This window comes from Oryctolagus cuniculus, chromosome 3 (assembly GCF_964237555.1).
Source record: "Oryctolagus cuniculus chromosome 3, mOryCun1.1, whole genome shotgun sequence".
In the NCBI taxonomy this organism is placed as follows: Eukaryota; Metazoa; Chordata; class Mammalia; order Lagomorpha; family Leporidae; genus Oryctolagus; species Oryctolagus cuniculus.
The window spans coordinates 166,006,675-166,024,508 of record NC_091434.1 but is presented as its reverse complement, the minus strand read 5'-3'; the positions used below and the strand labels follow the sequence as shown (position 1 = coordinate 166,024,508).

Here is a 17,834-nt window from a genome sequence, read left to right as displayed (position 1 = left end):
CCAGGACTTGAACTGGTACTCATATGGGTTGCTGAGTTATGACTGCAACCGCTGCACTGTCATGACAGCCCCTTGACTACTGCACCTTAATTTGTGCCAGTTCTGTCTTCAGTTTGTTTGAGAGGAGGAAGGTGCCTGCAGGACTGTCTTCAGTGAGACTGTTCACTAGTTTTAAAAGATCCCCGCCGACTACCCTGAAAACAGCGTGAATCCGATGTGCTCAGGCCTTTTGTATACTTCTGTGCACATAAGACCCTGGGAGGTGAAGTAACTGCGTTCTTGAGTTTTCCTTTGAGCTGACTGGTGGCAGAGCATGTGGTTCCCATGCAGCTTGCTGGAGTGCCCTGAACTCAACAGCACGTGGAGGGCTGGTGTCGGCCCAGCCTGTTCCAAGGCTCCCCCCAGGGCAGGGAGGGGGCTGCCACATTTTGGCCCTCGCGTGCCCTGTGCCCTCAGCACGGCAAAACAGATGGGCTTTTTGTCGTTGAAATTGGGCTCAAACTACTGACTTTAGAGAAAGCTGCTTTCAAGCTCAAAACCACTTCTTCCTTGAAGTCCTCCTGCCTGCCTGAGGGGTTCCTTGCTGGCTTTATTGAAATTTTCTTGGGTGGGAGGTGGGGTGCACCATATTTTAGGGCCCTCTGTTTACTGAGTGTTTTCTTGTCACAGCCGCTTGGTTGTGTGCAGTGCAGGACTTTCACGTTCATGGAGATGTGTAGTTTGGTTTTTTTTTTTCTACCTTTTTTGTAGAATTTTACTGGTGGCTTTTTTTTTTTTAATTGTTTTTGTTGTTTTAATGGCAGGTCAAATATTCTGAAACATACATATAATTGATAGTCTTCTAATCCCAGTTGAGTTCAAATATTAAAGTAACACACACAAGCTAAGAGACTTCAATATTGTTCCAAGGCACTTACTGAATCTCCATGACTAGTTGAAAACAAGGACAATTAAGATGAACAATTAGACAGTATATAATATAAAAATAACTTTTTGCTTACAATTTTCAAAATGTATTATTACAATCTTTGATCTCTGATAACCTGCAATGCTGGCTGCATGAATCCAGCAATTTTAAAATTCAGAAACTATTTTCTAAAACTTCAGGGCAAATAATTTACAAATAAAGTACACAAAGATTTAGACCATGCAGAAATTTCTTACATCTTCTGTTAATAATATTTTATGACTGCAACTTTATCAAGTTATATACCTACTTGCCCTGTACATATACAAAATAATGCATACATGATAAAACAGCAAAAGAGTAGTCCTTAAAGTCAATTTATCATAAAAGTATTACTATATTAACATGTCTACAAGCAGCGTTGTAACAGGGTTAAAAGACATTAAGGCAATAATACTTGAAGTTACAAAATAAAACCATATGTAATACTTTTTCCTAAGTGTAGTATAAGGCTTTTTTTTTTTTCATGTTCTTAGGCTACCAGCAGGAAAAAAAGTAAAAAAAAAAAAAAAAAAAAAAAAGCCTCATCCATTATTAATACTACAAGTTCCTAGGAGCTGTTAAAAGGGTAGAAGGTAAATTATTCAATAACCAAAGGAAGTCTGGAAATCTTACTATTTCCCTATTTCAATCTAACCAAAAAATACGTGGCTGCTGGGTTTTGACTCAGATAGTGGATAACTCTACCACCGACTCACGCAACAGTATGTCTGGTGAATGAGATGACATTCTGTGGTCAGCTTTATCTTGAACACATACTATAAGTTTATGACTTGTGCATTAGGATGAGTTTAATGCAGTTCCTTATAAGATAAGCAAAAGTCAGCCAGTGGGATTATGAAAAACCAGTGGCTGATTTTCCCTAGCAATCAAGGATATGAATGGCATGACTGAAATTCATGGTGGCTCCAACTTTACTTGGCCATTAGTTGCAAGGCAGAGCCCTGTTTAAGTTACAGAGGAAACACTGGTTCTGGATCCTGAGAATTCAACTCATGATTTTGTCCATCTCTTTACCTCTAGTTACGAGCAGGAGAGGAAAAAGGAGAAGGGGAGCAAGAGTCGCAGGGGAGGGGGAAGAGAGAGCAAAAGCTAGAGAACAGGAGAGGGGGAAAGAGGTCTTCCACCCACTGATTTACCTCCCCCATGTCTGTGATTTACTTCCCAAATGTCTGCAACAACCAGAGCTAGGCCAGACTGAAGCCAGGGCCTGGAATTCAATCTGGGACCCACATGGGTGTCAGAGACCCACTACTTAAGCTATCACCTGCTGCCTCCCAGGGTGTGCATTGGCAGGAAGCTAGAATTGGGAAGTAGAGCCAGGACTCAAACCCAGGCATTCTGTATGGGATGCAGGGGTCCCAAGTAGGCATCTTTAAAAATAAATAAAGATTTATTTTATCTATTTCATAGAGGAAGAGATAGATCTTCCATTTGCTGGTTCACTGCCCAGATGGCTGCAACAGCCGGGCCAGGCTGAAGCCAGGAGGCAGGAGCTTCTTCCAGGTCTCCCATGCAGGTACAAGGGCCCAAGCAATTGGGCTGTCTTCTGTTGCCCTCCCAGGCACATTAGCAGGGAGCTGGATTGGAGTGGAGCAGCTGGGACTTGAATTGGTGCCCATAAGGGATGTCACATCAAAGGCAGTGGCTTTACCCGCTTTCCCACAGTGCTGGCCCCCAATGTAGTATCTGAACCCCCGTGCCAGTGCCCACCCTTTTGGGAAGCTTTCCCTGGTCGCAGAGGCACGAGTTGGAAGCCTCGACAGCCTTCCAGGAGCTGGCTACTGGAAAGCCGCGGAACTGGAATTGTTTTCTTAGGGCAGGTGGTAAGTCTGGAAACCCGACTGAGTCCATGGAATTAAGGGGGTGGGCCTTACCCAGTTCCTTCCAAAGGCATAGCAGCTGGGAGCAAGGGTTTTGGAGAAGCCTACACTGCCTGTTTGGAGAGGGGAACAGGTTTTCCAGCAAGTAATTTATGCAGGTCAAATTTACCAAGATTGGAAACAAAAGGACCCATTAAAGATTTCATAGGTATCAGCACAGACTTTTTTTTTTTTTTTTAAAGAATTAGGGTAAAGGGGAGTTTTATGTTTTAAGATTTTATTTATTTGAGACTTAGAGTTACAGAAGGAGACACAGAGAGAAAGGTCTTCCTTCTATCCATCTGTTTGTTCACTCCCCCCAAAGGCCACAAGAACCAGAGCTGGGCCAATCTGAGGCCAGGAGCCAGAAGCTTTCTCTGGGTCCCCCACGCTAGTACAAGAGCCCAAGCAACCTGAGCCATCTTCCACTGCCTTCCCAAGCCACCAGCAGAGAGCTGGATCAGAAGAGGAGCAGCTGGGACACAAACTGGTGTCCATAAGGGATGCTGGCGCCTCGGGCAGAGGCTTAGCCTGCTACACCACGGCACCGGCCCCAACAGACTGACTTCTTTAAAATTGTGAGGTGACGGGCTTCCCAGAGTAGGAATGTGCAAGGCTAATTTTTGAAATACAAATACGTTAGAATTCACACCACTGAGCATGAGGCTGCTGTAACCCCAAGGAATTTTCTTATTTGTTATCTGGTTGTTTTTAAAAAGAAGGAACCCAATGCACTGGGTTCCTGGGAACAGGGAGGGGCCAGCATTTTGGCACAGAGGTTAAGCTGCTGCGTGGATGCCAGCATCCCTCACCCCCTGTCAGAGCACCTGTTTGCATCCCAGCTGCTGAGTTTCCTGCCCAGCTTCCTTCCTGCTGATGGGCCTGGGAAGGCAACAGAAGATGGCTCAAGTTCTGAGACCCCTGCCCCACCATGTGGGGGGCCTGGACAGGGCTCCTGGCTCCTGGCTCCAGTTTGACCCAGCCCTGGCTGTTGAAGCTGTTTGAGGAGTGAAGCAGTGGATGGAAGATCTCTCTTCCCCGATCCTGTTGTCTCTCTCTCTCCCCACCTCGCCTGCCTTCCCTCCCTCTCTCTTCCCTTCTTTGTCCCTCTGCCCTCCCTCCTTCTCTTTCTGCAATGCTCTGCCTTTCAGATAAATATTATAAAAAAGAAGTAGGAAATGGAACAGGCAAAATGGCTTTTGGGAAGGGAGAGATGGCTTTGATGGTTTTCGGTGCTTGGCTGTGACTATATGATGGTGGTGTTTTCTGAGTTAGAGCTTTTGTTTTTCAGTGTTAAATCCGAAAAGTGAATGAGGATTCTGCAAGTAAAATTCTCCTAGATAGCTGGCTGCTTACTATAGTAGGCACTTGTGGGGCAAGCCACGTGAGGCTTTGGACAGCCGCAGGATTTTAACCTGAGGAAAGCAACCTTACAAAATTTTCCATTCCAATGTTCAAAGGAAATAGAGGAGGAAGAAATAACCATGGTCACTGGTTCATAAACAGCCAGGAATAAACCATGAGATCCATGATTCACCTCCCTCTCCGGCCTTCTCTCCTTTAAGCCAGGTACCGTTTTGCTGTGAGTCACCTGGAATAGGGTGGCCTTGCTCTAAGAATTGGTGCATTTTTTCCACCGTGACTCATTTTTATTAACTCTCCTTAAGGGATAGAAGCGGCAGGAATTTCTCTTAGAAGATGGTCACGTTTGTATTTATTCCAGACCAGTCCTTTGGTGCAGTCTGAAGCCTATCTTAGAGCTGTGTGTGTGATGCTTCCTTCTAAGGGACAGCAGTGTCATACTTCTCTTTTTTGCAGATGAAGAAATGTGAGTTTCCGAGCAGGAGACCTGCCCAAGGTCACGGCCAGTCAGTGGGAAGCCCGAGATTAGACTTGTGGGCTTTTCGGGTTTTCGTCTGTTGCTCACCAGGGAGGAGTCAGCTTCCCTTTCGCTGGGGACAGCTGGGCCTACTGGGATTTTCCCTGCCAAACGCCCAAGTGTGGTAGGTGACAGCCGCCACTGCCCGCTCACCTCTGCTGCAGCCCTTTCGCGCCCCTCTAGAGTGGAGCCACTGTCTCCTGACTCTGGCGTGGCTCGCTTCCTCCTGGAGAAGCGATGGCGACGGCGGTGTGCAGGAGACAAGGATGAAAGCTGCAGCGGGGCGGCTGCACGACAGGCAGGGCCCTCCCTTCCCACGGAGCTGCTGGGCCGAGCTTCCTGGCTGTGCAGATCACACAGACAGGCCAGCCGGGCCTGGAGCAGAGGCCGTGGGGACGCTGTGAAGCACCGGCGTGTGTGTCCTCATAAAAAGGGCACGGTCATTCTGACAGACAAGCAGCCAGCGCTGCTCTGGCTCATGGGCCCGGTACGCTGAGGGCTGTGTGCTCACGTGAACACCGCCGTGCGCCTGGAGAGCGAGCCTGGCGGACCGCATTCTGGGAACTGCCGATTGAGTCTGGGGTCAGTGAAGAGCCATTTGCTGAGCTTACGCTGGAAGACAGCAGGAATGGAGCCGGCACGCCGTAATCTTCAGTGGTGTGTAGCTGGCTCTCTCCCTTTCAAAAATTTGAAGATAGATGTTTGTTCTGTAGTTTAAAAAAGTGTTGAGGCCAGCATTGTGGTGTGGTGGGTCAAGCTGCCACCTGTGATGCTGGCATCCCATACAGGCGCTGGTTTGTGTCCCAGCTGTTCACTTCCAATCCAGCTCCCTGCTAATGCCTTGGAAAGCAGTGGAAAATGGCCCAAGTGCTTGGGCCTCTGCCACTCATGTGGGAGACCTGGATAAAGCTCCTGCCTTTGGCCTGGCCCTGCCCTGGCTGTTGTAACCATTCTGGGGAGTGAACCAGTGGATGGAAGATCTCTGTCTACCTCTCCCTCCCTCTCTAACTCTTTCAAGTAAATAAGTAGATCTTTAAAAAAATTTTTTTTGAGTGGTCAGGAGACAAACAGTAGTAGTTCCCATGTCCTGATGCACTGCCCAATGCCAGCGACATCTGGGGTTGGACAGAGGCTAAGAGCCTAGAACTCAGTCCAAGTCACTCAAAGTGGGTGGCAGAAACCCAACTCCTTGAGCCGTAACCCCTGCCTCCTGGGGTCCACATTGGCATGAGGCTGGAGTTTGGGGCCAGAACCCAGAATGAAACCCAAGCACTCTAGGATGAGATACAGGTATCTTAACCACTAGGCTTAAATGCCCACTGCCAAGATTCATGCTTTCAAAATGAAGCTCTTTGAACTAATACATGTTTTTATTAATAATTCTAGAGAGATATGCTCATTGTGATGTTTTTCCTGAGATGAATCTCTGTTTCAGACTTGGCTTGTGGTTGGACTTCCGGCCAGCGTCTTCCATCTTGAAAGCTTTTCTGCACGTCCCCACGTGTGAGCAGGGCCCCTAACAGGAGGCCCCTGCCTCGAAGTCACTCTGGCAGCCACGTGCAGGAATGCTTTACCGCCCTAAGGTGGCCATGGCCATAACGTGCTGGCCTCAGACACTGACATCTTCACCCGAAACTGCAGGCTCAGGGGTGACTCAGCCCATCTGTACATGTGGATCCGAAATGTGTGAGCACAGGAAGGAAAACCAGTAATTAAGGGTTCTTTTATTTGTTTGAAACATATGTGTAGGCAAAGCAACTTACTGTAGCTTGAGGAAACTTAAAGATAGTAGGAGAGGGTATAAAAGTCTCTTCCTGGGACCATGAGACCCCTAGTGATACAGTGGTGGTCTGCAGTATTTCTTGAGCCCTGGAGCCCTTCTGAACGTTACTTAAAGATGACGAAGCCTCTCCTTTGTCCTGGGAGGTTTCGTTGCTGTTGGGGGGGGAGGGGGGCAGTCCACAGCACATCCTCCTGCACGTCTCCTGTAATCGCAGTGTGCAGGAGTCTGTGTGGCCTGGGTCCTGCCTCCGGTGAGCTACTCAGAGACATCACACGGCCTCTGTGAAGCAGGCCCTGGAATGCCTGCACGTTCTCTACGTAGGGCTCTGCCTTCTGGCTTGCACTTGGGAGATGTGCAGTATGGGTGCATGGTGTTGGTGCAGGGCTGTGAGCAGTGCCATCATGACAGTTGAGACCATGTTGTCCATTAATAGAGGCAGCATAGTAGGTAAGCCCAGCCTTTAAAAAAAAAAACTTTATATATTTGAAAGGCAGAATTATAGACAGAGGAGAGACAGAGCGTTCTTCCGTGCACTGATTCACTCCCCAGATGGCCAGGGCTGGGCCAGGCCGAAGCCAGGAGCCTGGAGCTTCTTCCAGGTCTCCCACGTGGGTGCAGGGGCTCAAGCACTTGGACCATCCCTCTACTGCTTTTCCAAGCGCATTAGCAGGGAACTGGATCAGAAGTGGAACAGCCAGGATTTAAACTGGCACCCATTTGGGATGCTGGCACTGCAGACGGAAGCTTAACCTGCTACGCCACAGCACCAGCCCCGTAAGCCCAGCTTTGAAATCCTGCCTCTTGGCCGGCACCGCGGCTCACTAGGCTAATCCTCCACCTTGCGGCACCGGCACACCGGGTTCTAGTCCCGGTCGGGGTACCGGATTCTTTCCCGGTTGCCCCTCTTCCAGGCCAGCTCTCTGCTGTGGCCAGGGAGTGCAGTGGAGGGTGGCCCAAGTCCTTGGGCCCTGCACCCCATGGGAGACCAGGAGAAGCACCTGGCTCCTGCCATCGGATCAGCGCAGTGCGCCGGCCGCAGCGTGCCAGCCTTGGCGGCCATTGGAGGGTAAACCAACGGCAAAGGAAGACCTTTCTCTCTGTCTCTCTCTCACTGTCCACTCTGCCTGTAAAAAAAAAAAAAAAAAAAATCCTGCCTCTCAGGCGAGTTAACTAACCTCTGTGTGCCTTGGTTTCTCTGTATGTAAAATGGACATAATGATAACTACCTTAATGACTGTATGGAAGCTAGGAGTGTGCGTGCAGAGTGCACAGGAGTACCCAGTGCACAGGAAGTGCTGCACACGGTTGACCTGCTGCCCACTGTGCCTGATGTTCCTGCTGAGGGAACTCTGAGTAACTCTGCCCTGGGGTCACGTTCAGTCGGTAGAACTCTTCTTGATTTGCTTACAACTGTGGGTTTTTTTTTTTTTTTTTTAAAGATTTATTCATTTGAAAGTTGGAGTTACACAGAGAGAGGAGGAGAGGCAGAGAGAGAGGTCTTCCATGCACTGGTTCACCCCACAAATGGCCACAACAGCCAGGCTGCACCAATCTGAAGCCAGGAGCCTCTTCCGGGTCTCCCACATGGGTGCAGGTGCCCAAAGACTTGGGCCATCTTCTACTGCTGTCCCAGGCCATAGCAGAGAGCTGGATTGGAAGTGGAGCAGCCGGGACTTGAACCAGCACCCATATGGGATGCAGGCACTGTAGGTGGCGGCTTTACCCGCTATGCCACAGCGCTGGCCCCAGCTTGTGTGTTTTCTACCACTGCCTTAATAACTCACCTACTTAAAGAGAAGGAAAGAAACATCCTTCAGACTTTTCATGTTTTATTAGATATTTAGATATTTAACATACATGAAAGTGGAAAGAAGGGGCCGGTGTTGTGGTGCAGCATTGAGCCACTGCCAGCATCCCATGTGGGAGCACAGGTTGTTTGTCTTTTTTTTCTTTTTAATATTTTTTTTATTTGAGAGGTAGAGTTAGAGAGAGACAGAGAGAAAGGTCTTTTAGCCTCTGGTTCACTCTCCGAATGGCCACAGTGGCTGGAGTTGGGCTGATCCGAAGCCAGGAGCCAGGAGCTTCTTCCAGGTCTCCCACGCAGGTGCAGGAGCCCAAGGACTTGGGTCATCGTCTGCTGGTTTCCCAGACCATAGCAGAGAGCTGGATTGGAAGTGGAACAGCCAGGGCTAGCACAGGTGCCCATATGGGATACCAGCACCACATGTGGAGGCTTAGCCCAGTATGCCACAGTGCTGGCTTCTGGAGCACTGGTTTGAGTCCCAGCTGCTCTGCTTTGGATTCAGCTCCCTGCTAATGCACCTGGGAAGGCAGCAGAAAATGGTTCAAGTGCTTGTGTCCCGCACCCACGTGGGAGATCCAGAGTCCCTGACTCCTGACTGCAGCAAGTAGAACATCTATAGGAAAATGTTATCTTTAAGTGTAAAATGAGCAGAGCATCAATTGAAGTGTAAAAAGTAGAAATTACAAGGTTTTGCCTTGAGATAACTTTTAAAAACAGTCACCTTGGGATAGATGTTTGGTGCATGGTTAAAGATGCCGCTTGAGACGCCTGCACCCCACATTGGAGTTCCTGATCCAGATCCCAGCTCTGCTTCCAACCCAGCTCCCTGCTAATGTGCACCCTAGGAGGCAGCAGATGGTGCATCAACTTCTTGGGCCCCTGCTGCTCCTGTGTGGGAGACTTACATTGAATTCCAGGCTCCCGGCTTTGGCTTGGCCCAGTGCTACCTGTTGCAGGCATCTGGAGTGAATGGAAGAGTTCTATGTATCTTTGTGTCTCTACCTTTCAGATAAATAAAAATAAATTTAAAAATTTTAAACACTCTTCTTTTGCATGCATACTATACCTAGTAGTAATTTAGAGAATGTATGTAGATACCATTGTAGGGCCTTTCTCCACCCAGCGTTGAAGCCCTTAAGCGTGCTTCCTCTATTCCTTAGCCCTTAAAAAACACTTTCTAATGGTTTTGTGCTGCAAATAATTGTTGATTTGTTGAACATGTTGCTTACTTTTTTAAAGCAATTATAAAATAAATGGCAGGAAAAATCTTACGGCATATGGTTTGGGTTTTATCTCAGAAGGTTGTTTCTGTTTTTGCTTTTCTGATTTGGATTTTCAACATTTGTGTCCTGGTACGTGGGAAGCTTCCTCTAATGTGTGTCTTTGGGCTTGGCCTTGTGAAGGTGAGATAGCCCTGGGTGGACGGCCACAGGTCTGTAATTTCCAGTCAGAGGTCAGGGTCGACATCTGGTGCATGAGAATAGGGCTGAGCCAGCTGCTGTGGGACCATCACGCCATTCCCCAGATGTAGGGGCTCCTACCCCCGTGTGGCTCTTTACATTGGGTAGTAGTTCTCCTCAGCTTCCAGTCTAGCTTTCTGCTAATGCCCACCCTGGGCGGTAGCAGGTACGTGGTCCCTGCCACCCAGAGGGGAGACTGAGATGGAGTTTTGGGGCTGCTGACTTTGGCCTGGCCTCGCCTCAACTATTGTACACATCTGCGAAATGAACCAGTCTCTCCATCTGTCTCTCTGATCTGCCCTTCAAATAAAATTAGGAGAAAAAAACCACTTTTTAATGAAAAGTTCGTTTCCTGAATCCCGGCAGCCATGTTTCTGCAGGCTGTGGCTGTGGCTGGTGCAGCCATTCCACCACTGCAGAAGGTTCTGCGGAGCTGTGCTTTCTGGATTGTTCTCTGTTCCATTGCTTAACCTTACAGTATAAGCAAGGCCTCTCACGTGTGGGGTCTTCTAGGCAAAGTTAGGCTAACTGTGGCTGTTTTTACATATAAAGGTCTGTTGGAACACAGCTACACCAACTTATGTACCTCTTGTCTTTGCCTATTTTTGTGCTACAGGGGCATAGCTGAGTGTTGAGTAGTTTTAACGAAGACTGTAATGTGGTCCACAAAGCCTGAAGTATTTCATTTGACCCCTTTACAAAAAGGTTTTCTCTAGAGTAGCATTTCTGAAGCTCAGCATTACTAACATTTTAGTCCAGATAATCATGGGGGGTGGGCACTGCTCAGCCCCCGTGGCCCCTACCCACTGGTGCCAATGGTAGCCCTGTTTGTGACAGCACGGTCTCCAGACAGTGCCACTTGGAAAAGTCACACCTGGCTGAGAATGGAATTAAGAAATGCAGTAGATTGGTGCTTAATCTGATTTGATGTAGTTTTTGGCAGGTCCATATAGGTTCCTGTCATCACTACTCAGGATGATTGAAAAACTGCTTAATTGACCTCTGTTAGGAGAATTGAATTAAATGTCAAGCCTGTAAAATTGTTCAATTCTTTTAAGAGCTGGCAGCTGAATGCTTTTTCAATAGGGAGCTTTGGGAGTTATAGAAGATGACCCGTTCAGTTATTCATTTTATAAGAATGTAAGGTGCTACAGAGTATTAGAGTACCTGTTGTAGTAAATATGTAGTATTTCCAAATCTTTTTGGTTTGGTAAATGGAGTGAATTAAATTGTGACAAATATCAGGTACGTCTATCTGGTTCTTCTAATTAAGATTAAATGTTCCGTTAGCATTCAACTGACTGTATAACACAGGTCCTAGGCAGTGGAAATATGCCTGTGGAAATAAGTGGTCGCCAGGTAGTTAAGCACCCACAAAGGTAAGTAGTTTTGACCACTGAATGCAAGTGAGTTGTAGGTGAACTTGAATGCTCCTAGGCTTGACGTGTCTGTCTGTCTCTTCAGATCTTACCAATATATTTGAGTCCTTCCTGCCCCAGTTGCTGGCCTACCCCAACCCCATCGATCCTCTGAACGGCGATGCTGCAGCAATGTACCTCCACCGGCCAGAAGAATACAAGCAGAAAATTAAAGGTGAGAGGCAGATGGGCTAACTGGAGTCAGAAGAACTTAATTCGGGGAGGCTTTAAAAGCCTTCCTAAGTTATTTAACTCCAAATAACTTTCCTCTAGCTTAAAATAAGATAGTAGTGGACCCCAGCGTCAGTGGGAGTGGTGGTGGCACTGGTTTGCTCCTCCTTTTAGGATTTGGAACCCTGTTTTCCTGTGCTTAATACAATTTACAGGCTAACAGGAAGTGAACTTCATTAAAATAAGACTGCAGAAGTTCTGAGGGCCCATGTGGGCTGACCAGTGTCCGCTGGCATGTCCTTGAGATCGTCATGTGGGAGAACTTTTCACAGTGAAAATTTAGCTGCATAAACCTTCCCCAACAAGGAGAGACATTAACAGTCTTCAAAATGCACCTGCTCTTCTGCCAGTGCACCTGCTGGATCTGTGATCTCGGCAGTTCCTGATCCCTTGGCCCTCCCTCGAGTCCCATGGCATGGGCATCTCTGCAGCGTAGCTGTTTTATGCCCTACCTCTCTGAAAACTTGGGATTCCATCGTGTAAACCTGAGTGTTCTTCTAAGAGCTGCTCCTGGGGTTCCCTTTCCTGTCCTCCGCCCCTCGGGGAGTTCGTTCACCTCTCACAGCTTCCGTGGTAGGTGATTTCCAGGTGGGTGTAGCGTTTCCATCTGTGTGGCCACCCCCCCCACCCTGACAGCTCACGGCAGGACTCGGTGTGTGTGCCTTGTCCTCATACTTAGTTGCTGCTGTCTTGTGCGTTTTTGGAAACCTGTTTAAATAGTGGACAGCCTGCAGAACTGAAGCTGTCACTGCCTTGCTCAGAGCAGGGCTCTCTGGTACTGCATTAATCATCTTTCCTCTTCTAAACACATCAGCCTGTGACAAATCAAGCTAGAACTCTGTGTGCTTCCTTTATTGGCCATGGAAAGTTTCAAACATGCAGAAAAACCATGACCATCCACTTATAGCAAAACCTTTACATTCTGCCTTATTTCTTTAGTCTTTTTTCTTTTAAGAAGGAAGACACAGAGTTCTGAGTGTTGTGTTTTAACATCTCAACCTCTTAGCTTTTGTGAGCTAAGCCTGGCAAGGCTTGGGACTCACTGTGGCTGTGGCTGCCTTCCTGGGCCCTCAGCCAGGGCCCTTCTGCGACTGCCTCCCCCTGCTGGCCCTCTGCGGCTCCTGCCTTTTAGCTTCGTCCGCTGACTCTTCATTAGTGACCTTGCTTTTCATTTCTCTCTCCCTGAAAGCCTTGTCTTAGTAAGTGCTTACTAAGCATTTGTTCCCTGGGATATACTAAAGAAGGTGATATTATCAAATTACAGCACCAAAACATTTCTCGCTGAAAGGTAACTTCCTACCTGGCCATGGCTGGTTGAATGTCTTTATCTCAGTATAAAGTTGTTCTAATGAATTTGAAGGGAATCTAAGTTACCTGTCACACATTCTTTTCAGGAACCCTTTAGAACAGTTTTAAGAATGTTCTTAGCCAGAGCCCTTGGCCTGGTTACTCGGTCCGGGCAGGCCCGCTGGGTCCATTCCCTTACTTGGCCAGCACATGAGGACATGAGGGCGTGTGCGCGTCCTCCTCGTGCGCCAGACAGGATTCTGAGCTGCCACACACAGGCGCTGTTGACTGGGGAACGGTGTCTGCTGCATAAACACAGTTGTTCCTAAGAGCAGAGTCGGGGGAACGGTGCACGGTCCCAGCACTCGGGCCAGCCTGTCTCCGCAGGGCGGCTCGTCCCAGGCCGGCTGCGGTACTGCTCTTGCCAGCTGCTCCAGAGCTGACGGGCAGGCTCTGCTGAGACTCAGCTCTGTTTCGAAAATAGCAGAGCTGAGCTGATGTAATTATATAACTGCAAATCTGAAAAGGATGGGAGATTTCCTAATAAATGACTAGTCCCAGCCTGGGTGGTGAATTATGTATTTACACAGTAAAAAAGAGGAGCCGACACTGTGGCACGGTGGATTAAGCCCCTATCTGCACCACAGGCATCCCCTATGGGCGCTGGTTCGAGTCCTGGCTCCTCCACTTCCCATCCCGCTCCCTGCTAATGTGCCTGGGAAAGCAGCAGAGGATGGCCCAAGTGCTTGGACCCCTGTATCCACATGGGGGATCAAGAGGATGCTCTTGGCTTCTGCCTGGCCCAGCCCATTGCAGCCATTTAGAGAGTGAACCTGCAGGTGGAAGACTTCTGTCTCCCTTCCTGCCTTTCAAATAATCAGTCTTAAAAAGTAGCAACACCGTGGGTGGGCGCCGTGTTTATTATTATTCCCCTGCAAGTCGGAAGTTCCGCGTGGCCCCTCCTGACCGTCCCTCCTCCTCGGGGGCAAGATGCGTGGACTCCGCTCCGGAGATGGCTCCCCCTCGCGCTGAAGGTAAGTGGGAGCCAGTCCACGCGTGCCCGGCCACTCACTGCCCACGTGTTCTCCTCCCCGCCCTGTGCAGAGTACATCCAGAAGTACGCCACGGAGGAGGCGCTGAAAGAGCAGGAAGAGGGCACCGGGGACAGCTCGTCGGAGAGTTCAATGTCAGACTTTTCGGAAGACGAGGCCCAGGACATGGAGTTGTAGTAGAAAAAGCACCTGCTTTTCAGAAAGACTATTATTTCCTAACCATGAGAAGCAGACTATAATATTCATATTTAAACAAAGCAATTTTTTTTATTACTAAACAAGGTTTTTATGAATAATAGCATTGATATATATATATTATATATCACCCTTTAGATCTTGATTTCTTGGTCATTTCTCACCTGGAGGTGCATAGCATATTCCCACATTCCATTTTGGTAGCAATATGCGGTCCGAATGCATGCATTCATGAGTCCGTTTGGCCAAGTCAGCTTGTGTGCTACTGAACTGTCAGAAGAACTAGCCGCTCTGATAGGTAGACGTAAGAATGACAGGAAGAAGTTGCTTCTTTTATTGATGGTTCCAAAGAAACAAACCAAACCAGCCGGCACTTGGACATGCAGACAGAATAGTGTTTTCTCGAAGTGGTCAGGAAGAACTGGGGGAGAAAGAGGTCTGCCTTGGGAACACTGAGAGCCAGCCACGTAGGAATCCGAGCTGTTCCTCCCAGTGGGCCCACGCTGGCCCCCGGCCTGTGCAGTCATGGTAGGAAACGAAGCTAACTGGGGGGTCGAGACTTCATGAAGTACATTCTTACGTGTCGATTCCTGCCCTTCACGCAGCCGGGCCCTGCTGCCACAGCGTTCTGCCTGGGAGAACCTTCTGGAAGTGTTTTCAAAACCTGATTGTTTTTCTTGAGGTCAAGCTGGTAAGCCAGACCCAAAAGGGACCGGGAAGAGGTTTGGTCACATGCTGCCCCTCGGCCGGCGGCGTGGAGAGCTTTGCGTTAAAGGGTGGTGGTTTCTGTGTGGGTCGGGGGGTTGTGTGTGAATTGTGCTTAGACAGGTGACAGATTTAGCCATGCCCTGCCTGTGAGGCTGGGGCATGCTCCTTGGCGTTTTGGTTTGGTTTTCTTCTTCTGCTGCCGTTCCTGGCTGCAGCCTGGTCCTTATCTGGGAATGGGTATTGTAGACGCGACGTGCATTCTAAATGTAACACAGATAAATAATTGGAATAAATAAAGCTTCTTGTACCCAAAGTGGCCAAAGTGGAAAAAGCTTTTCTTAAGGGATGGCTGACTAGGAAGGAGGGGCTCAGGGTGCAGGGAGACAGGTCCTGAAAGCAGAGACAGAGGAAGGGAGTTGGAATGTTTGCTTGGCCAACCCTGACGGCCAGATCCCAGATCCCAGATCCCGGGCTGCCTCTTGGAGGAGGGGTGGGAGGAGTTTCAGGCTGCAGCCCTGTGTGGTTGTGTTGTTGGTGTTGTTCCAGCCAATGGGACAAGAGCAGAATCAGCCAATCCTAAAGACAATTTCTGAATGTCCCGCTGGGCTCACCTTCCCTTTCTCTGGGTTTTAGTTTAGAAGTGCTGTGCTCCGGAAGTCGGAAGTCGATGAGGGTGGAAGCCGCCCTGTCTTTATTTAAAAAGCACAATCAATCAATCTTTTCTTTGAGAATCTATATAAAGGACAACCTGCTTTTAGCATGATTATTTTCCTAAATAAAAAAATACAAAGAATTTACTTATTTTATGTTAATTACGGGCATGAAGGAAAAGGTTTTTCTTTAAAATTGGGAAGTGCGGTTGTGTAGGGCTGTGGTTAGTTAACTGTACTGATCGCCCTCTAGCGTTTGTGGCTTGTTGGAAGGTAGAACTAACTTGAACACGTGATGGTGTGCTTTAACTCGTCCCTTGCTCGCGGGAGGGAGGGTCCCCGCCAGCACCGTCCGGCTCGCTTTCCTGCTGACCTTAGCAGTGTGCTTGTGCTGTAACTTTTACCGTAGGTGCTATTTAGGGTAGACTTAAAGTGCTGGGTGCTGATTTGAGTTCAAACAATAAAAAAAATGTATTTTTTCAATATTGTATAAACAATAGTGCTCTAATTACCTTTCAAAAAAATAATGTCCAGATAAGAATTGCTTTTGATCTTGTCCAAAAACAGCTAGTTAGAACCAAGTTTCAGGACAGCCTGCCCCTCACCTGAATCCACTTTTCTCGAATGCAAAGATATCATTCGCCTCCGGTCAGGAGCTCCAACAGCAGAGCGGATGGGGCGGCCGCCCCGTGCTGGGTTGCTGTGGGTAGGTGGGGGAGCTGAGTGACGAAGGCACAGCACTGCACGCTCTGTCCCGTGCAAGTCTCTCTGTGGGCCAGGCCTGGCCTGTGTGAGCTCAGTGGGGCTTTTCCCCTCTACACTGCAGAATGGACTTGAGAGGTTGAACAGGAGCCTTCCCCACACCTGGGAGAGGGGAGTACAGAACAACTTAGAGGGGCAGAAGGCCTGGCTGTGAGCCTGGGCCCCCAGGAGGAGGTGGGAGAGGAAGGGGTTACTGACACCATGGCCCCTCCCCGCTGCCCACGGTCACCCCCTACCAGCACGAGCCTTGAAGTAAATGAGCTCAGGCTCCGGCCAGGCACCCAACGAGCAAGGCGGCGGCATCTACTCCCCAGTACCAGGGCCACCAACCTGGGCGTTGGCATCCTGGCTGCGTGCAGTGTCGCCGCCCACTGGAGGGCGCTGTTCCAACTCGGCCAGCGTTTTATCTTACAGAAGTGAGATGGTTCTCTTACGGTGCCATAAAAGCTCTCTGGGACCCAGCACTTTTCGGCCACTTCCCAAGCTGCTGTAGCAGCCAGCTGGTGGTGGAAGCCCCCTGCTGCGCCCCGCTGGCCTTGGCCTGAGCCTGGCCTCTCACCAGGCTTTCTGTTGGGACAGCTGAGAGGCACGGCAGAGCCTGAGCCTGCCCCCGGGGTCCGGATGCTGTAACCTCGTGTTTGACTTTAAGAGGCAGTGGCCCTTCGGCGGCTCAGTGACGCAGTCACGAGCGGAAGCTCACCAGTGTCATTTCATCCCCTCCCTCGAGGGAGATCAGATTGTTTCTGATTGGGCAAAGAACTGCATTTCTTTGGACTTCTGAATCCATGTTCGTACTTTCTGTGGCTACTGAACACCGCGGCAGTTCCATTGGAGGGGGGGTGCCCCTTGGGAAGCGATAGTCAGTCCTCAGGTGAGCCCCGTTTCCACTCACCCGAGCGAGGGCCAGTCCTGTTAATTTAGCAAATACGTGTCTTGGCTGTGGGCTTGGGAAGAAATGGCCATTATATACTGATTGTATTTGGTACATATTGTGTGATACTTGAAGAGATAAAAGGGACATACCAGCCCTTAATTGAGATCTAAGCTTTTTTTCTGCTTATTTTTTCTCACCCAATCTCCTCCCTTCCACCTTTTCCCTCGCATTGTGATGATCTCGTGGGCATGCCTGTCCCCAGGACAAACGCAGCCTCTGACTATAACCTCTTAATAGTTGTGTATAATGAAAATGTAAACTTTTTTAAATAAAATGTGTACATACCTTGGCGAACGGCTGGGCCTCCATCACTAAGCTAACAGGCCCCGCGGAACGCGCCCTCTCGGCAGCCAGCGGGGCTGGCTCCTGATGATTTTGACCTGCAGAGCAGATGCTGGATCAGTTTTGGAGAGACCCTGCCTAGAGTCCGGTCCCTGTCCCAGGAGCGCTGACGACTCCTGACTGCAAATGCAGGCTGAGGCCGCTCCTCCACAGCCTCGCAAAGCCGCCTCCCGTGAAGTCCACCCCACGCCTGAAGCTTCCAGCCCTGGCCAACTCTTGCTGAGTGGGGGACACCCACTGGGCCTGGGGCTCACAGGGAGTGCTGCTCTCTGTCAGAGCCCGTCTACCCGGCAGCCCCTGGGGTGAATTTTGCAGACGAAGCCAATGCTCAGTGGGTTCAGCCAGCGCTGCCAGTCCTTTCTGAAGCGTTGGCCTTCGGTGGCCACCAGAGGGCGCTGTTGCCGTTTGTCTAAGCAGGTCCTTCAGACAAAGGGAACAGTTTCGCTTGGTCTCTGCCCAGACTCTTCCCCCACCCCACCTCCGAAACCTGATGGATTCTC

The 17,834-nt window shown here is 49.3% G+C and overlaps 1 protein-coding gene and 1 long non-coding RNA gene across 3 annotated transcripts in view; one reads left to right on the top strand and one right to left on the bottom strand.

Annotated features, from left to right (window-relative positions):
• Positions 1–17,281, top strand: part of UBE2H (ubiquitin conjugating enzyme E2 H) — a 112,728-nt gene extending 95,447 nt beyond the window's left edge. For both annotated transcript variants that reach the window (XM_008258202.4, XM_008258200.4), the window contains 2 exons: positions 11,220–11,348; positions 13,796–17,281. In XM_008258202.4, the coding sequence (XP_008256424.1) occupies positions 11,220–11,348; positions 13,796–13,920 (254 nt within the window). In that variant the 3' untranslated portion in view covers positions 13,921–17,281. The remainder of the gene's footprint in view (positions 1–11,219; positions 11,349–13,795) is intronic.
• LOC138849066 (uncharacterized) overlaps positions 16,959–17,834 on the bottom strand; it is a 49,424-nt gene continuing 48,548 nt past the window's right edge. Inside the window, exon 4 of the long non-coding RNA XR_011387448.1 lies at positions 16,959–17,372. This is a non-coding gene — a long non-coding RNA (uncharacterized lncRNA). The remainder of the gene's footprint in view (positions 17,373–17,834) is intronic.